Source organism: Phascolarctos cinereus, unplaced genomic scaffold (assembly GCF_003287225.1).
Source record: "Phascolarctos cinereus isolate Bilbo 61053 unplaced genomic scaffold, phaCin_HiC Scaffold_1;HRSCAF=81, whole genome shotgun sequence".
Lineage (NCBI taxonomy): Eukaryota > Metazoa > Chordata > Mammalia > Diprotodontia > Phascolarctidae > Phascolarctos > Phascolarctos cinereus.
The window spans coordinates 275769816-275792632 of NW_027555514.1; the positions used below are offsets into that span (position 1 = coordinate 275769816).

General features: G+C 46.8%; 2 protein-coding genes across 3 annotated transcripts; one reads left to right on the forward strand and one right to left on the reverse strand.

Moving 5' to 3' along the window:
• Window positions 1-5643: 5643 nt before the first annotated feature.
• LOC144454555 (uncharacterized) lies at window positions 5644-17773 on the reverse strand. The gene is made up of 2 exons (XM_078147036.1): window positions 14704-17773; window positions 5644-6637 (listed from the first exon to the last, which is right to left on the reverse strand). The coding sequence occupies exons 1-2, from the start codon at window positions 14709-14711 to the stop codon at window positions 5902-5904; spliced, it is 744 nt and encodes a 247-aa protein (XP_078003162.1). The 5' UTR covers window positions 14712-17773; the 3' UTR covers window positions 5644-5901.
• TMEM263 (transmembrane protein 263) lies at window positions 6547-21240 on the forward strand. 2 transcript variants are annotated; one of them, XM_020982436.2, is made up of 4 exons: window positions 6547-6637; window positions 9098-9144; window positions 14704-14773; window positions 18219-21240. In XM_020982436.2, the coding sequence occupies exons 3-4, from the start codon at window positions 14710-14712 to the stop codon at window positions 18503-18505; spliced, it is 351 nt and encodes a 116-aa protein (XP_020838095.1). In that variant the 5' UTR covers window positions 6547-6637; window positions 9098-9144; window positions 14704-14709; the 3' UTR covers window positions 18506-21240. The 2 variants fall into 2 exon arrangements, with proteins under 2 accessions (XP_020838095.1, XP_020838096.1); XM_020982437.2 differs by lacking the exon at window positions 9098-9144 and having other exon boundaries at window positions 6554-6637.
• Window positions 21241-22817: the final 1577 nt, after the last annotated feature.

A 22817-nucleotide genomic window follows, 5' to 3' on the forward strand; every position in this document is an offset into this window, starting at 1 on the left:
GCCAGGGTGTTGTGACTCCAGAGGAGCTAAGAAAAGAACTTTGGGGTTTCTTTAAGTCTGGCTAACCCACCCTCTCGTCCTCCCTCCTCCTGCCCACGTAGCAATACGGTTTCTGCTGGGATCGGGAAGCCCATGGGGAGGACTGCCTTCTCTGCGTCAAAGGATGCCTTTCCACAGCTGTGGCCCAGACCGACAGCTGCAGGAACCCGAGCCAAAGAGGCTGCTGCTTCTCACCACGATGATGCAGCCAGTGCGACGGAGACTTCCTTCCTCAGGAAGATGCTGGCAAAGGGGAGGGCTGGCCTGAAGGCACACCATCTTCCTATCAGGGTGGACCAGTGGGGCCCAACTCCAAAGGATCCCTGCTGGCGCCATGCTGACCTAGAAACCCACACGTTAACATTATCTGTATCCTACTGAATTTTTATTCATTTTGTTAAAGACTTCCCGATTACATTAGATGGCACTCTGGAGTGTATGGCAGTCTAGCATAGACCAAAGCACTATAATCTGTCCACACGCATGACTCCAGAGGAGTCGGAAGGAGGGGAAGAAATGGAAAGAGGGTCAAAGACTATGGAATCTAAAAGGGGGAATAAGATAAGTGAGTTCCTTCTTATGGATCACAGACCTAGAATCAAATGGGGGACGACAGATGACAAATTACTGTCTTTTATTTCATCCTTAACAGTGTTCCTCTGGCTTTAAGAAAACCTGACACTGGAGCATAAGATCACTGATTTAGAGATAGAAAGCAAGTTAAAGGTCATCAAATACAAACCACCTCATTTTACAGATGAGTAAACTGAGGCAGGAAAGTTGTATTGAAATGCCTATTTACAGATGAACACAGAAATGAGTCTAGAAGTGCTGGGTTCAAGTTTTGCCTTCCTTTGACATATAGTGACAAGTCACGTCACCTCTCACTGTCCCAGGAAACTCTTTTTTAAAATTTTTTATTAATTTATTTTGATTTATCAACAATCACTTCTATATGCTTTTGAGTTTTAAAATTTTTCTCCCCCTCGCTCGCCACCAACCTTCCCAAGATGGTGCATAATCTGATATAGGCTATATGTAGATAGATAGATAGATAGATAGATAGATAGATAGATAGATAGATAGATAGATAGATACATATAGATATAGATAGATAGATATCTATATATACACACATTCCTATTAAACATATTTTCACATTAGTGATGCCAGGAAACTGAGACTAGAAGTTGCAGAGTTAGCTATGGGGCCAGGAAGACCTGAATTCAAATCCTGCCTCTGATACATACTACCTGTGGGACACTGAACAAATCATTTAATCTCTCAGTGACCCAGAAAATCTCTTAAGATTATAAATTGTCAAGGAGTTACCCATTTGGATGAATGAATGGAATTCCCACACCAGAAGCTCCCTGTGCCTATAAAAACACAGGCAGGAACAAAAACAAAAACAAAAATAGAATATTTCCAAACAAGAGGCAGATTGATACGGATAGCATGATGGGCTTTTGAGCCTGGAAGACCTGGGTCCAAATCATGCCTCTGTCAAATACTAGCTTTGTGATTCTCAATTCTCTAAGTCTCTTGCCATCGTGGAGGGGACATCTTGCCCTGATTTGTCTTCCCAGAGATAAGAGAACTGTTACTGGCAGAGATGGTGCCCACACCAGGGAGTTTCCTGATGCTCACACACCCTTTGCATAGTCACACAACTACTGGATCATGGTTGGGAAATTAAAAAAACAAAAACAAAAACAGAAATCCAAAGTTCTAGAACTTAATGCCAACTGAGGATCAATCAGAAATTTAGATTTTAAAAGCTCTCACAGTGTAAGTCACTAGGAAAATAGCATTAGATTTCGAAACACTGGACTCATACATAGTTTTTTGGGGACAGATATACAAAGCAAGCTGCAGCTGTGGCTGTACTAGACATCAGAACTTTCATCTTAAACACCAGAGGAGGCATTCTCCTCCTCCTCCTTTTCCATTTCCTCCTCCTCTTTTTCTTCCATCTCTTCTTCCTCTTCCATCTCCTCCTCTCCTTCCCTTCCTCCTCTTCCTTCTCCTTCTCTCTCTTCCATCTCCTCTTCCTCCATCTTTTTCTCTTCCCTTTCTCCTCCTCCTTTTTTCCCAGAAGTGAGAACAATAGAGGAAGGAGAGAAGCATTTTTATATAGCACCTGCTCTGTGCCAGCCTTAGCACTAGTGTGCTAAGCACTTCACAGATTATATCTCATTTGATCTGCACAACAAGCTTGGGAGGCAGGTGGTCTCACCACCTTCACTTTACGGTGTAAATCGAGAGCTGAGGATTTCTAAACAACGGTGCAGTTCAATAGATGAGGGACAATATGAGTTGGCGATGGCAACTGCGGTCTTCCTGCTCTTCAGATGAGAAAATGTCCTCTCGCTGTGAGGGTGGTTTTCTATTGTCCTACTGCCTCCCAATTCTTTGTTCCTCTTGTTCTGAAAAAGATCTTGATTTGCCAGGCAAGGTGGCACAGAGGGAAGAGAGCTGGTCTTGGGCTAAGAAAAACTGAGTTCAAGTCCTGGTCTCTGACCCTAGGTAAATCCTTCCCCTTGGAGTGTTCCCAATGACTCTCCATGACTACAGAATTGCAGGTAAGGTGCTGATCTACCTGGTACTAAGAGATCCCAGATTTAGACCTGGAAGGGTCCCTTTGGTCTAACCCCTTCATTTGACAGATGAAGAAACTGAGGCTGAGAAATTGACTTGCCCAGGGTCATGTACCTAGGTTGGATTTGAACTCTGGTCCTTCCTCCAAATACATAGTTCTATGAACTCCATCAGGGTTCTTAACTGGGGGTCTATGGATCCACAGAGAGCCCTCAGGTAGATTTCCAAGGGTCTCTGAACTTGGTTGAACTTTATTTTAATATCATTGGTTTCCTTGTTATTCTATATATTGTATTTTATACATTCAAAAACTTTATTCTGAGATTGGTCCACAGGCATCAGCTGACTTCCAAAGGGATCCATGACCCACAAAAAGTGAAGAGTCCCTGGACCGCTCTGTATTACCTGGGCTGGTTATTAGGCCAAGGCAAAGGAGAACCTCCAGAGGAGGACGAAGATGGGGAAGGACCTCGACTCTGTGTCCTGTGAGAACCAATGGAAGAATGATGATAGACCAGAGAGGAGAAGACGCGGGGAGAAGAGATCGCCACCTCTGAGGGTCTGGCAGGCTGTCATGTGGGAGGGGGATCAGATGTGTTCTCTCTGCCCCCAGAGGGTTCAACCCAGAACTTTGCCAACCATTAAGGCAGTCCACAAGTAGAGCCGGCTCCTCCCCTATCCCCTCTGCCCTCCTACCATGAGGTGGTGGGTTTCCTTCCTTGAGGTCTTAAAGCAGGAGCCTGACGACCATTTATGAAACATGTTGTAGGAGATTCCCTTAAGGTATGGGGCCCCTGAAGTCCTCGCCAGATCTGCAGATGACTGAGGCACCACTTGGGTACACCATCAGTATCCTCTGATTTTAAGGGAAAGTGAGAAAGACCCCCTCCAGCACCCTGAGGACTTTATGAGAAGACCTGGACAAGAGGCACCCAGGGTGGGCAGACACAGGACCTTGGATTTAGAGACCGTCTCATTTTACAGATGGGGAAACTGAGGCCCAGAACGTGGAAGTGACTTGCCCAAAGCCAAGGTGGGATCTGAAGACAGGTCTTCCTGCTTTCTGTGTCCGAAGCCCTCTCCACTACACCAGGCTGCCCGTCCTGGCATGGTAGGCTGTGGTCTGCCAACATATCACAACACCCACGCTGTTGAGATGACACCTGCACCTGCCACAGCGCCTCACACAGAACAGACAGTTAGCCAATGTAGTTTAAAAACTCATTCGCTAACATGTCAAAGAGTTTCAGATCCTTTTTTCTAAGCCAGGATGGCACCAGGTGGTGAGGAGGGGTACCAGAGAGGGAGATAGAAAGCAGGGAAGCTGACTTGAGCAACTTCATGCTTTTTTCTAATATAGCAAGGAGAGACAGGACAAGGACTCCAGTAGGGTTCTGGTGGTAACCCCAAATCCCAAGATCCCCATGCTTTCACATGCTGTAAACCCACCCCCCCTTTTCCCCAGCAACAATCCAGTTAGCTGAGGAAATCTCTTTCCCCCATTAAGCCTGGCATGGTGCACTGGATTTGGCCTTGGGCTTCAAAATCCTGTTTCTGCCACTTAATAGCTATATGATATTGGACAAATAATGTCTTCTCTCTGGCCTCAGTTTTCCCATCTTTAAAATGAGGAGATCGGGCCAGTTCATTTCCAAGGTCCCTTCCAAAGCCACAGCCATGGTATTCTGACTCTCCCAGGGGTGTGCTCAGTCCCCGCCAGTCAATCAATGAACACTTACTTATTAAGTTACTAACAACACTTCTTTATTGAGCACCTACTACATGACGGTCAGCATTCGTGCTAAGCAAGTGACCTTCACTGTGAAGTTGACTGCCTCCCCCCCCCACCCCCAAGCTACAAATTCTGCCAAACCCTCGTTCCCGGAGCCTTTAAAAGCTGCCTCAAAGCTGTGATTTAGCCATAATCCTTCCCCAATCTCCCTCGGCTCATCTTATGCAGGGTTCAAGGTGTACCTTGGGTCTCTCCCTTTTTCCGTTCTTTCTCTTTGAGACAAGGCTTGGCATTGAGCAGGCCTGGGAGCAAGGAAGGCTCTTAATTGTAGAGCAGAGGTGGGGAGCCTGCAGCCTCGACGACACATTGGCTTTCTAGGTCCTCAAGTTCAGCTTCTGACTCTGGCTGTGTGACCCTGGCTAGGTCGGGCCCACCTTTCAGTGCTCTGGGCATCGGTAAAAGAGTCCCCTCATTTAGGAATTCTCCATCTCAGGGAAATCCCGAGCCCATCCGCTGCCTATTCCCTTTGCCTGTTTCTTCACTGTCTCAAGGACCGGAGGCGGATCATGAGCGCTGCCTAATTTAGTCATGGCCCTCGTCCGCTACAGCGGCTGAGAAATTCCTCGCTTTAAAACTACATTGCGGCAACTGTCTCGTTACCCCATGGCGTGTCTGGGTGGGGGACACCAGTCTTGTTGGGAGGCCACACCATGCAGGTGCCCCCTCCCCACGCATGCAGTCGGGGCTTGGCGGTGATGCAAAGTACAAGAATTCTTAATGGGACAAAGGGTGGTGGAGGACCTCCGCCTGCATCCTGCCTAGGATGAAAGCGTCTGATTCAGAGCTGGGGGAAGCTGGAGGTACCAACCAGGCCCCTTGTTTTCCGTCTGTCTTTAAATGCAATTTACTGAGGCCTTCTGAGATGAGGAAACTGAGGCCCGGGACTTTCCAGAGGTCAAACCGCTTGGATGTGATGGGGAGCGCTCTAGGGAAGGGATGATGGACCTAGGACGGGTGGAGGGGGTGACAGAGTTAAAGGTGGCCTCAGTTTCCTCATCTGTAAAATGGGCATTACAATAGCACATCTGGCAGAAGTCTTGGCCAAATAATATCTATGGAGTACTTTGCAAACATTCAGTAGCCACAGAACAGCGATTGCACAAAAAAGCTGTTTTATACATATATATGTATATACCTGCACACATACGTATGTGCAAACACACATGCATATGCACACACAATCATAAACACGTACGTGTGTATAGGTTTGAATAACATATATGTGTATCTGTGTGTATGTGCACATATATATGATTCTATCGATATTTCAGTTCACAGGCACTGTTCCACTTGATTCTCGTCAACCCTTCGAAGACTGGTACTCCTTCCATTTTACAGGTGAGGAAACTGAGTCCCAGAGAAGGTAAGTGACCCACCCAAGGTCACCCAGCTGGGAAGTGTCATATCATGGGATCACAGATCTAGAGCTCTAGGGACCTCGGAGGTCTTCTAACACAACCCCTTCCATTTTACAGATGAGGAAACTGACGATCAAAACTGGTAATGGATTTGCCCAGGGTCCCCCAGGCCGGAAGTGTCGGAGGCGGGATTCGACCAGAGGCTCTGCTGCTTGGAGAGTCTAGTTCGCCCCGCCCCCTCGCCCTCTCCAGGCAGATGAACAAACCCTTGGGCGATTCGTTATTCAGGGACTTGACCGTTAGTTGAGCAGCTCCGTTGCCCAGCAACACTGCCCCGACCTTCCGCTCTAGGGCGGAATCCGCTGGCTCCACCAATGGCGGCGCGCGGTGGAGAGGAGCGAAGGGGGGAGCCAGGAGTGGGAGGCCCGCGCAGGGGCGCAGGAGATGGAGATGGAGAGGGGAGGAGGGAAGGGAGAGGGAAGGCTGCGCGTGCGCGCTCGCGTACGCAGCCACGCAGGCGCGGAGAAGGGGCGCTCGGCTGTTGGCGGCCCCCACTCCCACCCCGGCGGCGTAGGGGAGCGCGCAGGCGCGCGCGGCCCCGCCGGAGCGGGGACGGGAGCGAGCGGCAGCGGCGGCGGCGGCGGCGGCGGCGCTGGGAGGAGTGAGCGGCCGGGTGGGCGTGGGTCGGGGCGGGTGGGAGGCTCGGCGTGTGTCCGGGAGGAGGGCGGGCCGCGCGGGCCCCACGTCCGCAGCCCGAGCCCGAGCCCAGAGCCCAGAGCCCAGAGCCGCCGCCTCCGGCCCCCAGGCCGACCAGCGAGCGCCGCGAGCCGCCGGGCCAGGGCCGCCGGTGAGTGCGGAGCGAGGCAGCCGGCCGGGACCTGCGTCCTCTGGAGGCCCCTGCCCGGCCCCCCCGGGGGCCGCTCCTCTCCCCATCCGCCCTCGCGGCTCCCCATCCTCGCCGGGGGCCCCGTGCCTCTCCCCGTCCTGGGGGATCCCTGTCCTCTTACCCCAGGGTCCCCAAGCCTCTCCCCATCCTTCCCGGGGGACCCCTGCACTCCTTCCCTGGAGTTCCCACTCTTCTCCCCATCTATCCCGGGGTCCCCATTCCTCTCCCGATGCATTCTGGGGAATCCCTGCACTCCTCCGCTGGGATCCCCATCCTTCCCGGGGGGAACCCTGCACTCCTACAAGAGGGTCACCATCTCTCCCTCAGGGTCCCCATTCCTCTCCCAAGGTTCCCATTCTTTCCTTTTCTCTTGGGAGATCCCGGACCCCTGGGATCCTCATCTCTCCCCTGAGGGTCCCCATTCTTCTCCCCATCCATCCCAGGGGACCCCTGTCCTCCCCTGGAATCCCCCTGCCTTTCCCCAGGGGTCCCTCTTCCTCCCCAGGGGTCCCTCTTCCTCTCCCGGGGTCCCCATCTCTCCCAGGGGACCCTTATCCCCCTCTCAGGGGGTCCCCATCCCTCTCCTGGTGTCCCCCTGCTTCCCTCCCATGGGGTCCTCCTCTTACCTCCTCCATCCAACTCCCTTTTTCTTTTCTTCCTAGCTCCCTCTTCCTTCGTTTTGAGGGTACTCCATTTTTCTCTCCATGTGTCCCCTCTTTATACCTCCATTTTCCCTTCCTAGGTCCCTCATTTCTGCCTTCCCCCGGTTTCTTCTTTCTCCTTCCATTACCCCCTCTGGGGGTCCTCCATTTCTCCCCTATCCTCTCCGTGGGTCCATCTTTTCCCTCTCTGTGGGTCCCCCCTTTCCCCTTCTATTGCTCTTTCTGTGGGTCTCCCATTTCCCCCCCATCCCTGGGTCCCTCCTTTCCTCCCCTCTTCCCCCCTCCATGGGTTTCCTCCCCATTGGGCCCTCCTTTTTCCAGGCATCCTTTTTCTCTCTGCTCCCCCTTTTCCTCCAAGCCACCACACCTCGCCCTCTTTCCTCTCCTTATTTCCTCTTCTTATTTCCTCTACTTCCTTTGCAGACTTTGAGGGGAAGGGTGGGGACTAGTTGGGTTCATACACCTGAGAAAGACGTTGCCTGGGAGAGGGGCAGAGGAGAAGCTGCTTGTGCCTGCTTTCCAAGGATGCCAGCAGGACCCCCTCCAGAATTCCTCTGCCTAAGGGGTTCTGTTCCCCTTGGCTGTTGGGAGAAAGCCTATCCCCCCTCCCCCTAGCTAGGAGGCCCCCATCCTTGTGCTCCTGCAGATGCCCCCGTTTGAGGGTAGGCAACGTGGAGGAGGAGGGGGAGGTGCCACGCTCAGCCTTGGGTCATTTTCTGCACCTCCTGCCACGTCACTCCCTTTCCCTGAGAAAAATAAAAGGCTTGTCCAGATCTCAGGGAAAGAGGGGGAGGCCGGAGGAACCCCTGGGTTCTAGAGTGAGAGCCACCTTGATTTCATTTGTTACCACATCCCCCAGGAAGACGTTTTGTAGAAACTGGTGCATTAGTCACCTATGAAAATTCTCTTTCATGGCTGTAGGTGCAGTAGTTACTGATGTTGGCTCTTGGTAAAGGAAAAAGGTGTAAGGGACACCACCTGAAACGCTTACGTGCTTGTGTCCCATCTTTAGGAAAAAAGGACCTGGAATGAGGTGCCAGGGAGCCTTTCATCTTCCCGAAAGGTGTACTTTTTAAAAAAAAATTGATTTAAAATACTTGTTGACACGTTTTGGGTACAAAACACCATCATGTGGTCCAAGGAATGGAGCTGCAGACCAAATAATCTGCTCTTCTGTTTTAGTGTGGCAGCCACTGATTGTTAGAAACTATAAAGTCCTTATTTTGGCTTGTCTCAGTTATGATTAGGATACATCTTCATGCTTTAAGAAGATGCCTGGAAGATTTCAGAGCTTTGCAGTTTTGCTCAATAAATGACTAAATATGTACTTAAAGATAACATCATAAAAGTGGGTTGTCAGCCTGGTGCGTGCCCCCGTATTCAGTCCCTTCTGCAGCAGTGCTCTCCACTCTCCTTTTTGCCCCTCAGTCCCCCTTCTCAGTTATCCTTTTTCTTATCTCCAGGCTGGTACTTTTTAGCACCAGGCTATTTTAAGACTTCCATCTCACCCACTGTTTGCTGTGGAATTAGTGGGCAGGGCCACCTTGGAAAGCAGTCACAGCCAGCTGAAGATAGCTTACAAACTGGGTGCTTTCAGATATGCTTTCGGAGGGTGTGGATGTCTGCAAGCTCTGTAGAAATGTTTTGGGAAAGAAAGCTCTTTAGTTATTTGGCGAAATAGGCCCAGACTTTTTGAGTGAAGGCGAGGCAGTGCCTATAAATCTTGTATTGATAATTCCTTTTACATTTTCTCATACAGAAAAACTGGCTCTGTGGACTTGATACAGGTTTTAAATTGTACCTGCTGTAAGTAAGCTATTGCATTTTCCAGCTAATACTTGTTTTTCTGAAGAGAAGTGATACTGATAGGGAAATTCCTTTGATTCATTATGTTATTTTCATACATAATTATTTTTCTAAAGCATAGTTTCTTTTCTGATGTGAATTGGGTAGAATTTGGTAGGTGAAGTTTGTTCCAGAAATTCAAAGCAACATTGACTTAACCGTTCTCTACCTACATTCTTTTCTTCATGAAAAAACCAAACCACAACACAAAACCCCTAACAAAAAGGACAATTCCCAAGAAGCCCTTGTTTACCCCTTCCTGTTATTGGAACACATTGCCCCCTAGGGTGTGGTGGTGTTCTCTCTCTCACCAGATTTGCAGATGCTTTTGTGTCCCGTTTGGCAAACGTTTCCAGCAAACATACACATCCACAGTCATACTTCTGATGACATCTCTCCACCAGTGCTACTCACCACCCTTTCATGTCTTCTCATTCTGTTCAGTTCTTATCTGTAGCCTTCTGTAGATCCTGCTCATTTCTTTTTACATTTAGAGGATACCAGTGGTGAAATTAGGGGAGCCCACCTCCTTTTCTGGGAAGTGTTTTGTCCAGGGTCACTTAACGTCCGGGTGCCCAAGGCACCTCTTGAAGACTGGAAGTCTCTTAGAAGGTGGTGACCACCTTGTGTGGGAGTTCTGTTCTGGGAGCTCCCTATGCATTTGAAATCACTTGTCCACTTTTTTTTTTTAAGAAGATGAAGTTACAATAGTTTGTCCATGTTTCAAGACATAAGGTTGGAACTAATTATGCCACAGGGAAGACTGTTTTACACATTATTTGTGCTTATATTTGTATCCCCACTGATCGTGAGAGCTTCCACATGCTCTTAGTAAATTAAAGTGGTGTTTTGCATTTCCCTAGCTGAGGCCCAGCCCTGAGTCTGTTAGATCTAATTGAGGCAGCTGGCTAAGTTAAGTAAGCAGAGAATGTGGCTCTTGGGTAGCAGAGTGGGGAGAGTTATTCTTCCTCTGTGCTGAAATTATCTTCCAGAAAAGAGTGTGTGTGTCTCTGTCTGTCTGTCTCTGTCTGTGTGTGTGTCTGTGTCTGTGTGTCTGTGTTGGAAAGAAGTTCAGGGACAGGGTTTAGGCTGAAAAGAGGTGAGTGCAGGTCCATCAGCTAAGCTTGGTAAACCTCTCCTAGTTCAGTTCAGAGAAGAATGTGTCCCAAGGGGCTGCTGCTTATCTACCCCGGAGTGGTGTGTTCAAAGTGAACTTCTTAGGTCAGGGGCTCTTAACCTTTTTTGCTTGTGGTGGGCGGGACCTTACTGTCAGTCTGCTGCCTGTGAGCTCCTCCTAAGAATCATGTGTTTTTAAATGCCGGAAATGAAAGACAAAGGATTACAAAGGAAGCCTATCATTTTGAAATTAAGTCACCAAGAAATATTTTTTAAAAACCAAATTCACAGCCCCCTGGTTAAGAACCTCCAAATTAGAGGAATTTAACATTAGATTTGTTTTTGGTTTCCTATTAATTGATATGATAACGCCCAAAGCCTAATCAGTGTGGTTTAAAATACTGCTCTCTCTAGTGGTGCTTGTAATTGTGTGCAGAATGTAAAAAAGAGGGAGAATGGACAGAAACCAGTCTACTGTTGGGTTGGAGAAGAGGGTATGGAAACTGTTGCTATAAATTTCTCATGGTCAAAACTCACTGGTTTAGGAACTTAGTATTATCAGAAATTTTAAAGTTGATTGCTCGAGTGTCATAAACTAAGTGAACCATTTCTGGTCACATCTTCAGTATAGGTGGGTGGTGTGGTGGAGGGGAGCCTCGGGGGGCAGCTCTGCTTCTGCCCCTTCGGCCTGTGAGTCAGGCACTTTAGGCCTCTGTGTCCGCACTCCGAAATGGGTGGCTCTTGTTAGCCTTTAACCTTTCCTCCCAGTTTTAAGGTTCTGTGTTGTTTGTAATGAACAGCTAGGTGCTGAGGACACAGAAGACTTTATTTGGAGGAGGCCAAGCAGCAGAAAGAAGAGTTGAGGTCAGAGTCAGCCTGGCTTAGTCTGTGACCTCAGACAAGTCACTGAACCTCTGTGAGCTCAGTTTCTTCACCTGTAAATGGGAATAACAGTACACGTGCTACCTCCATTGTTCTCAGTCTTCCGTTGGTCACGATTCTGAGTTTGCTAGCAGAAAGAGAGCTAGATGGGGGGCAGAAGGTGGACCTATAATGGTAGCTCCTACTAGCCACGTGACCTTGGACAAGTCACTTGTTACCTCACCTGTAAGCTGAGGGCTTGTTCTAGGTCATTACACTTGGAAGCAAATGGGGATCCCGGGTTTCTGCTTTACCCTCAGACCTGCCTGTCATTTAAAGGCAGATTTAAAGACAGAAGATTAAGGGGGGAATGGACTCAGATGCCAACTTCTTTCAGTCCCCTCAGCTGAAGAAACAGCTGTTTGCAAATATTTGGAGCGTCAGACCTTTGCTGTGACTCCTCCGTCCTACCTGATAGCCACTGCGCTTTTGTGGGTGCTGGCAGTCAGGTGGCCCGAGTTCTGATTTAAATCTAAATGCTGACTGACATTTGAATAAGACCGGACTTGCACTTAACTTTTATCAGCCTGATGTCTGCTTCCCTTTAAGGCATCCCCCAGGCCTTCATTGAGGTATGTTGGTTTATGTGCAGAGGGGCAAGACAAATAAGGCCCTTTGGTTATGTAGGAAAAAGAACACTTTCTGAGTGAGGATTGGGATGGAAAATGGGCTGGCTAGTAAAAGTAAAAGCCCTTCTTTAAAACGTCTGGCTGCAGTGCACGTGAGCAGGGTGGGCTGTTGGGGGAAGGAGGCCTGATGTGTGTGTGCAGAGGCCCGGCCCTTGGGCTCAGCTAAGGTTTGGAGAGGAGGTCGCTTTGTACACCTCTCCTTTTTACTTAGGCCAGGCTGGCAGAATTTAGCATGGGCGGGCATTTGCTCATTTTTATGACCTCTGTTTTACATCTTGCATAGTTTACAAAGGTTAAGTGACTCCCGCGGAGTTCAGGCGTGGTTTTCTTATGGACCATGCATTTGCTTTAGAACAGAGAGATGGTCCCTTCCGTAGCCATAGACAGCACTCTGCCGTCACTCCCATCCTTGGTTAAAGGAGGGACCCGACCAGACCCCAGCTGCTCGCGTCCATGTCTTACTGGTGGTCTCCTCTTCCTACGAGAATGGCCCTGCTCTGAATCAGAGTTACACCATGGCTTCTGTGGGGGAACCGTTTCCATTGTCACAAGTGGAAGTTTCTCCGTGCCTGAGATCAGTGGTGTCCAACTCAGACAGAAGCAGGCAGAAGACTGTGGTTTTCGTTACTATGTTGTATTTTTATTTTGTTAAATTTTTCCCAATTACATTTTAATCGGCTTCTGCCATACTTGGGAGTTTTGTGGGTCCCCAGTTTGACACCTCTGCCTTAGGGACTAAAAACCACCTCATTACCTGGGGGTTATCCTTTGGTGAGGAGCCTTTCCGAACTTAGCCAGCCATCTGTGTAAACGAGAGACAGTCTGTCAACGAGCATTCATTAAGCATTTCCTTTGCTTTAGGCTGTGCTCATAATAAGCAAGGCAAAGAAAAAGGTCCCTGCTATCATTGAGCCCACATTCCAATGGGGGAGTCATGTGGTAACTACTCCATAAACCCAGAGATGTGCAGGATGAATTGGGGTGTGTCCGAGAGAAGGCACCCAGATTGAGAAGGGCTGGGAAGGGGGCCAGGGAGGCCAGGAGGCAGATAGGAGGAGGGAGAGTGCTCCAGGCGTGGAGGATCCACCCCTGAAAATGCCCTGGCTGGGAGCTGGAAGGTCTGGGGTGAGGACAAAGGGGGCCCCTTCACTGGTTCTCAGGCTGTGGTGGGCAGGGAGGGGTCAGAAGACCGGAGAGCCAGAGGTCGGGGTGTGGTTATGACGGGCTCTAAAAGCCCAACAGGATTTGATAATTGATGTTGGAGGTGACAGGGAGCCCAGGGATTTACTGAAGGTGGGGTGGGGAGGTGGCATGGTCAGACTGTGCTTTGGCATAGTCAGTCTGACAGCCAAGTGGAGAGGGTCGAGATGGGGGGGAGTGAGAAAAGGGCATTCGGTTTACTTTGTCAAAGATTTTAGGAGGGTTTTCATCTTAGTTGTGGTATGGAAATCACTTTGAAATAGTGTTGGTCAAAGGAGAATGATTAACCTCATTAGAGAAGGCACCAGGGTTTTCACCAACCAGCTTGTCTTTTTACTGTTTCTACTGAAACACATTAATTCACTTGATATTTATTAATTTATCCTGCTTTGTGCAAGATGCTATTCCTGATGCTTTGGACAGAAAAGGATGAATGAAGAGCACCATGTAAAGCGTTGCCCTAAGTGCTGGCACACCCATAGAAAAGGGGGAATGTGCGTGCCCTCTAGGAGCTTACATTCTAACGGGGCACAGCACCCAGGGAGGAGGCGCCAGCTGCAAATCAGACAGAAGTCAACGGTCCTTAGGATTGTGTGCAAAACACCCGAGGCCCAGCGTATGGCTCCTGAGAGAAACATGTGTTCAGACACACACGTTCAGAACATCCCAGAAGTCGTAATGCTTTTGAAGCTGTCACAGCTAACACCCAGGAATCTGAGGAGGGAAATGAGACCTGGCAGCTGGAGGGATCAGGGAAGACTTCCTGAGGGAGGAGAGGATTCTGATGTGTGCCTGGCGGTTGTAGGCACGATTAGGCACAAAGGATGGCTCGTGTCAGTGCAGGCGTGGGAGCTCCTGAGGGTCTGGTCTGGCTCCTAGGCCCTGAGTGACGGTGGAGAGAGGCTGGGACTGTGTATCTTTTCTGGTCTCGGGCCTTAGGTCAAAGCATTTCGTTGTTCACAACGTATAATAATGAAAAATCAGTGAAACTGATCAGCTGTTGAAAAAAACTTGACAGCATGTACACATAGCCCCTCCTCGGACCCTGATGTGTGCCGGTGAGGGACAGTCTGGCCTTTCTGGTCTGGGGCCGATGGCCTTGGAGGGCAGGTCGGAGGACGGGAGTAGGCTGCGCACAGAGGCCAGCTCATTCTACGTTGTCTGTAGTCAGCGTGCTCCTTGTGCCATGGCTTGTGTGGCCTCTCCCAGGTCAGAGGGCTACTACTTTGTTTCCAGTTATTTTGATTCTGCAAGGAGTGTTGCCAACCTTTAGTGTTTGTGGAGCCTTGTTATTGTCAGTTACCTCCCTCAGTTAGGGTGCAGAGCATAGTGCAGTCTCTGGGTATGGACGTTTTAATCATTTTTTTTACATAATTTCAAACTGCTTTCCAGAATGATCATATGATTTCTCAGTTCCACCAACAATGCATTAGTATTCCTGTTTGTGCATAAACCCTCCAGCATTGACTATTCCACTAGGTATAATTTAAAACATTTCATAATCACCAACATTTAAAGTGGGAAATAGAGAGGGGTGGGTTTTAGTCTAGTAGGTGGCTTAAAGTGTTTCATAAATGGATAGAGCTGACTGGTTCTGAAATGTGTTTTCACAATACAAGATCATAGCATAACATCTGTTGTATATCTTTTCTAGGAGACCATGAATCAGACGGACAAAAACCAACAAGAAATTCCTTCATACCTTATTGATGAGCCACCAGAAGGTAACTATGGCTTCAGAACCCCCAGCAGAGGGGATCTCCATGGTTTTAGCGCAGTCCATTCATGCCTTAGTCCACGGCCAAGTGAAGCGATGGGTCCCCAGCTGGCCAGCCCTTTAAATGGGGCCAGGCTGGGTCCATGGCAGCTGATGCAGTCAGTCACTGGGCCCTTACCTATGGACTGACATCTAGAACCCTTGGCTGTCTTCACACCATCCTGAAGAGTGGATTAAGCTCCCTAATCGGTGTTGGAACTTTTAAATTTTAAAGTAGCTTAACTAGTTGCTTCATCTCAGTGTAACCAGAGGTGTGTTTGGCCTTGTGATAAGAAAGAAGGAAAACGTGGGTAGTTATAGGGGCTGGTGAGTCCACCATGTCTTGTGGCTTACCGTACAGTTTCCAGGGTCTGTGATTTCTTTGGTGCCACAGATGAGTAGGGAAAGTCACTGAAGAAGACTGTGGCTGGAAGCATCCACGTGAGAGGCTTTCCTCGAGCTCTGCACTTCCTGACCCACAGTTGGTAGCTGTGTCTGTTATGTGGTTTGCTCCTTTGGGCTCTGCTCATGTTCCGTGTCCAACCCCATCACGTGGATCATGGAGTGTCTTCTTTTATTGTAACCAGAAAGCAGCTAATAGCCTAGTTCTTACCTTTACTTCCTAGAATAATCTCTAACTATAAATTCTGTGCATGAATTGCCTTTGCTATACCCAGAAAAAATGTCAGCTTTTGCACTCTTTTTACTAATGGAAGGAAGCAGTAATGTGGATAATGCTAAATGTTGGATAATCCACTTGGGGATCTCTTAGCCCGAGAGTCTTCATTCCTGGAAAAGGAATCAGATAGGGAAAGAGAAAAGAGAGAGAGTGTGGTCTCTGTCAGTTCATTTAGAGGGCTCCTTGTATCCACTCCTTCAACTTTGGAATTCCTCGTATTGCAGTAAGAAGCAAAGTGAGATTGTGGGGAAGACACTAGCAATTTTCTTTTATCAGGCTTTTAAAAACAGGCTAGGGTGGAGATGAAGAGTGCACCGTGATTTAATACAGGAAACTCCCTACGCTAGCTAACGCAGGTGGCACATTCCAAGGGGCCTTGGTCACCGTGCCTGGGGCATGAGATCGGTGACTTGCCTGAGGTTGCACAGCTGGTCACTTGGTGTCAGAGGCGAGGTCTGAAATCAGGTCTTCTGCTTCCGGGGCCAGCTCTGTGTCTGTTGGGGCATGCTGTCTCTTGCTGGAAAAGTTTGGTTTTTTTCTAGCCTAGAAGGAGAGAGATAAGATTGACCAAGTTGGCTGCTCTTGCATAATAATGATAACAGCTGGCATCTCCATAGCACTTTGTAAAGTGCTTTAGGTGCAGATCTCTGTTAAGTTTCTCAACAGTCCCGTGAAGTGGGCACCAGGACGTTCTAGGTTCAGAGAATGATAGAGACTTGTTACATAGCTGGTAGGCTTCAGAGGCAGGATTTGAACCCCGTGCCATGCTGCCTTCCACTTGCTTGTGGAGGAATAGACTGAGAAGTCATTGACTCAGCTCCTGCCTTCCCTTCTTCAGCTTTTTAAAAATTAGATTTGGACAGATGGCAGTGCAGTAAATGGTAATAAAGGGAAAGATGGGGAATGCAGGGGGATTTCTGCTGAGAAAACTGATGGCCTGTGTGAAAGCAAGGGGAAGAAAGTGATGATAAAAGCCCTGGCCAAGGGACCATGCTGGGCAAGGAGGGAAGCGTGGGTTGTGTGCAGCGTGGGTAATTCACATGTAAGTGGTGGAGAGTTTTTTATAATTCACTCTGTTGAGGTTATCAGTGTTGACCTGGTTTGATTAGGAAGACATATTTCAGCCTCTCACATCTCCTAATAAACATAACAGTCCATGTTGGGAATTCTCAGTGGAGGGAGATAACAAATGGTGGGACCTGTTTCATCTTGAGACCTAGTCTGGTCCTCTGTCTTCTCTTAATACCAGTTACCCTTCTTAGTCCCAAGATAACTGGCTAGGATCATTCTGTCCCTCAGTAATGTGGTTCAGTGCCGAGTCGTTCAGGGCACACTCCCTGGACCAGGGTACGGTAGGTATTGCTTCTCCTTGGGACGGAACGAGCAGCTGTAACCAGAAAACTTGGTAGGCTGGCCTACAAGCAGGAGCTTTTCTGTCCGTGGCAGTGAGGAAGATGGGGAGGGCGCTTCAGGGTGAATCTGTTGTCACTGTACATCAGACTGATTCTTTTCAGAATATTTTTCTTTCTCTCTGTTGAACAGTATCAACTTCCCAAGAAATTCTCATACCTTTTTTTTCTTTTCTATTCATCTCATTCTGTTAAGGTGGTAACTTTTATAAAATTCACCTTTCTCTGTACTTTGGAGCATCTAATCTTGTCATAGATAAACAACGTGAAAAAAGCATTTGCATGGCCTTTAAATGTCCTCCTGGTGTGTGTGTGTGTACACACAAGTGTTTGTCTAACAGAAATAAAGCTTACCTTTATCTGAGCTGTTAAAAACAGAACATAAAGGCAATAGGGAGAGAGAAGTGGTCACTTAATTTCTTTAAGTCTAGGTTTAAGGTTAGGTTTCAGACCCTTATTTATGGGCAGGGCATGTGCTCATTTGACCATATCGGGCTTGTGGTCCATGTGAGTCACCAGACTTTGAGAGTGGCAAGGGCCTATTCATTTTTTTAAGCTAGGAAACTGGCACCCAGGTAGGGGTTGTTTGAGGTAGGGGGAGTCCTGGTGAATTTTGCCCCAGTGTCATGGAGTTATAATTAGTGACTTTTTTTTTTTGCCTTTGACTTCCTGGATGCCAAGATCCTTAGAGCAGAGTTTGTCCCATGGAACCTGCAGCCTTGAGGACTCAATCAAAGGGTGCACTTGAGAACCTAGAGGGCCAGACGTGGCCTCGGGGCCACAGAGCTCTCTCCCCCAGCCCCAATCTAGAGTATAATCTGAGAGAGAGAGTTCTGCTCTTAGACCTGATTGAGACAGTCTAGGAAACTACCATAACTAAGTCATGGGAAATGTGATTGTTTTATCCAGCATTATTAGCCCTCTTAAAGCTCAACAGTTTAAACTTAAGTACTTAAGTGAAACCAGCTAACAGCCCCCAGCATAGGGCCTTACTGTATATGCCATACATGGTTGTTGGGTCAGATGTCTCAGTCCCAGATGGCTTGAGGAGCTGCTGGTTAGAAATTTCTCTTTTATAAGTAGTGGGACTCGGAGAAAGGAAGATGTAGAAGCTTTTTCAGCTCCTTCAGCCTAGATCTGAAAGGCGATCTGTTATGGGAGTATTGGAGCGTGTTAGTTGTGGTGCCCTGAGGGCAGAGGTGCAGGCTTATCTATATAACACCTCTGGTCTTGATGACAGCAGGCCTGCCGGATTTACCTAGTAGTTGTGTACAGTTCCCTTTAAAGACACTGACTTGGGTGCTGTGCACGTTTTCTCTCGTTAGGCTCAATGAAAGACCATCCCCAGCAGCAGCCCAGCATGCTGTCCCGGGTCACTGGCGGCATCTTCAATGTGACAAAAGGAGCCGTTGGCGCCACCATTGGTGGCGTGGCTTGGATTGGAGGGAAGAGTCTGGAGGTGACCAAGACAGCTGTTACCACAGTGCCTTCCATGGGCATCGGGCTGGTCAAAGGAGGAGTGTCGGCTGTGGCTGGCGGGGTCACAGCCGTTGGGTCTGCTGTTGTAAACAAAGTGCCCTTAACAGGAAAAAAGAAAGACAAGTCTGACTGAGAGAGCGAGAAGGACGGGAAGATGAGCCGTGCCCTCAGCAGCACCACGAGGCCAGTGGCTTCGAGCTGCCAGCGGGGGGACTACCACCTCTTGGGGATGTTTCTCTTCTCAAGTGCTGTGTTGGAAGTATTGATGACTTCCTTTCATATGAAAAGAGAAGATGCCAAGACTCTCACCGCTTGTGAAAGTTCATCAGACTTTGATTCCAGATTTTTAACTGGTGAAATGTTACACTCGTTCAGTAGTAACTGAAGGTATAGTATGTTTCAATATTACTGTAGGTCTTTCAGTTCAGTTAAAAATGTGAAAATTACATTTAGTGGATAATCTTTGCTGTTCCATCCATCTGATAATGTGCCAGAGGACTCATGGCCCTTATGAGAGCTGTAAACTCTATGAACTGTACCTCTGATGTGCCTAGTAGTTTTGGGTGTCTCTTAGTTTTTAAAAATGGTATTTTATTTAGGCTAAGAGGCATATTTTACTCATTTAAGCTGGTAAGATAGGAATTGGACGTGTTAAAAAGTAAACTTTTATGTGATAATTTCTGAGCGCTATCCTTTGTTAGATATGCATTATGTTCATTTAATCATTGATGCCTTACAAGAGGACGTGTGTTCTGATGCCCTAAATAGCATTGCAGTTTTTAGCTTTTGACTATTTCAGTCCGTAAGTGAAATTAAGACTTTTTTCATTTAAGAAAAGAATCTCAGGAGTAAAAGCACCTCTTGTTGCCAGCAGATAAGAAGAATCCATTTTTTTATTAACTGTCTGCCACTTACCAAAAAATTTAAAAGGGTAGACAGATCCATATTGAAGCCCATGTTCCACAGTCTCTGGAGTAAAATACACCTTGTAGTGCCTGAAGATACATTTCTTAGCTTTTCACTTAGAAAGACATGGTGGATGAGTTTCTTATTAAGAGGTGTAATATGTGTGACAAATAACTTTTATAGTTGTTCTTTAAGAATTAGCTGCAGCAACCAAGATAGACACAGAATTCTTCACTCCTATTAAAAAAAAATCTGTAAGGCTGGCTTAAATCACAGTAGCGCTACCACCGATTTTTAAGGACATTGTAAAAGCAACAGTTTTTGAGAACTGCTTTGTGACTCTCCAGGTGAGCCTGAGGCATGAAATGGGTATAAACGCTTCCTTTCAGAAGATTTGTATGTACAGAATACAAGATAAATTCTAGGCCTTATAGACAGAAAGAGGATTTCTATCATTTTTCTTTCCCTTTTTTTCTTTTAAATTTTCAGCCAGTGAATGATATTCTTAGTGATATACTAGTTTCACACATCATATAGTCTGTTTATTGTGCTTCTGTCTCCCACAAATGAATGACTTTTAACATTCACTCTTCTTACAAAATTCCATTTCATGAAAACAGTCCAACTAAGGAAACCATCTGTTAGATGTTATCCAAGGAGATGACCATTTAGATGAGTTTTAACAGTTATCTCTACACTCACATCTGATGTTCTGTCTCGAATGTCTGCACTTTGGTCCCATGTGTCCAAATTATACTCCTCAGCCATGCTTTGGGGGTCCTGTAGTGATGTCCCAGGGGACTTGAGCCAAACCACTTCAAGATCTGGAGTTAAATGTTTGTTTACAGTGAAGCAGTTTACCTTAGTGTGCCTCTGCACATAGCTTGAGGATTGTGCTCCTTAATACTTAAGCTTTTTTTTCTTTTTAAGCTCTCATCAGCACCATCATAGTTTAAGCAAATCTAGAATATTCCATGAAAGCTTTATACTGGACACTGTTAAGACTGAAGTAGCGAGTTCAGCCCAGTCTATCAGGTGTTAAATTGCTATGTGGAGACTTAGGATGTACTCACTGGTTACAACTTTCTTTGCAAGCACCATAGTTTGAAAAGCAGTTGGAAAATGTGACGTAAACACTATTGGATTGGCTAAGAAAAAAAACAACAACCCTATATTGAAGAATTTATTTACTGTTGTTTGGGAAATTCTTTTCTGCTTACCTGGTGGTTTATTTTATTCCTAATTTATCTTCTGCAGTCATAATCTTCAGTGCTGTATGTGTACCTAGATTTCTTTTACAGGTAGAATTTTAGGATTTTTTGCATATTTATTTTCAATTGTGTTTGTCTCTAACATTTTCTTGCAGTAAAAAGTGTTGAAATGTCCTTCTGTGGAAAAGTCACCCACCTGTCTTATGTGTTGTATTGTAAAGCTTGGTTCATGTGCTAAGCTTCAAGTGTGTTAAGTCATTTACGTATGTTTTGGGGAATGGCTTCCAGCAAACAGCGCGAGGGTGTAGTTAGTGTAGACATGTCTCTGTCGGCATGAACTTGCCGTTGGTGTGTGCAGCTACGTAGTTGATGTTTTATTCCAGTTTATTTACATAGACTAGCAATTTGACCTGTTAAACAGGAGGAGCTCATTTCAAGAAACTAAGGACATTATCCCTGGAGGCATCTGTTGTTTGTGATTGGATGGCTTGAAGAACCCAGCCTGGTGAAGATGCGGAAGTGTGCGGCCCACCCAAATGACTGAGACAATCATGTTCAAGTGGTGTGTGGCCACAGCTGAAGTCATGGATCTGGGACGGAGGGACTTGGTAACTGCTGACGGAATGAAGGTTTTCTACAGAAGGTGATGGGAAAGAGGACTCAGATGATAGAGGAGGAAAGCACTCTGATCTGCAAAAGAGGAAATGTTTCATAAAGACAAGAAAATAAAGAGAATTTCAAAAAAACGGAAGACTCTTTTCCTCTAATTTGGGCTTTTGCCAGCCCATAGTATCCAATATTGTCATCTGTTAGCTTTGGGTCATTAAGCAATGCAGATCTAGGGATGATGTGCTTCATAATGAGGGTTTTAAGGAGACAGTGTTCTCACTCTCCTGATAACCAGGTGAAGGTAAAAATTTGTAAGAAAATGCTAATATTTTAGTCCTTAAGACTGTCATTAAGGAAGAGTAGGCCCCATTACACCCAGGAAGGCCTGGAGTCAGCTCAAGGAGGGATGGTTCCTCCCATACCTGCTCTGAATCAGAATCACCAGCTTCTAACCTAGTTTCTTTGGGAAGGCCCAGATCATTGAATCAGATCATACATTTGGAGAGGAAAGGGGCCCACGGAGGTCATCTCGTCCAGCTCCCACCTTAAACAGATGAGGAAACTGACAAAGTGTAGCATAGTGTTCAGTTAACCATTCATTCACCTGTTGGTTGCTGGTGTAGACAGTGGGTTGTGCAGGGCACACCTTGAGCTACCTGGAAGTTTTCCACTTGCATTCATTTATTATGGCACTTAACTACATTTGACCACAGAAATGAAGTCCAGTAACATAAAAGAAGCATGCAGTGAAATTATCCTTTGTTTTTGAAGGCATAATTCTCCACTAGGCAAATCTGTTGAAGCTATTTCTCTTTCAGCTGGTCCTACCTGACACTTTATGGGATGGAAAAAGATGGAGAAGTATTTATATTAAAGGCTTATTACATGCCAAGCAAGCACTGTGCTCAGCACTGAGATACACACAAAAGGCAAGGTCATTCTTGTTCTCAAGGGGCTCCCATTCCCAATGGGTAAAACCACATATAACGGACAGTTTCCATTTGGGGACTAAATGGAAGGGCCAGGTGGCATTACTTATCTTCCTGCTGTAACGAGTTTTAAAAACAATTATCTGAGTTTCAAAACTTCTTTAATGATGTGTGATAATCCAGAATGTGTATCTGGAATAGTAGAAAGAAGAGTTGATACAAGTCCCTTCAAAGGACAGATGCTGGTGTGGCACTATTCTGTTACCTTTTGAATACGGAGATTTCCTTCCTCTTCCTTTTCAGACCACAGGCTCCTTGAGGGCAAGGATCATGCCTTTTCCACTCTTTGTCATAGGTGTCCGCACACATGCATGTTTGTTGTTTGTGTCTCATGGTTAAAGGACTTTCTGGATACGCACATACCCAGCAGAGTTTTGTTTTCAAAGGAAGGTTTCGAAACCTCCATTTACCTAGATTTTGAGTTGGCAAGGCCATGCCATTTTTCCCCCCTAGTTACATGATTATAATGGTAGTGTTGAGGAAGACAATTCAGACACATTTTGTGGGCTAAACACTCTCTGAAAGACTTCTGATATATTAATATTGATAGGGGACATATGACCTGCTTTATAGCTGAATATCTGTAAATAGTGTCCAGTGTTTTCTCATTTTACCATACAGTTTAATATAAGCAGAGGTAGAAATGGGGAGAAAAAAGGATTGTATTTAGATGTAGGATCCACATCTCCTGCTATGCAATGATATAAAATATATAGGCAGCTTTTTACTT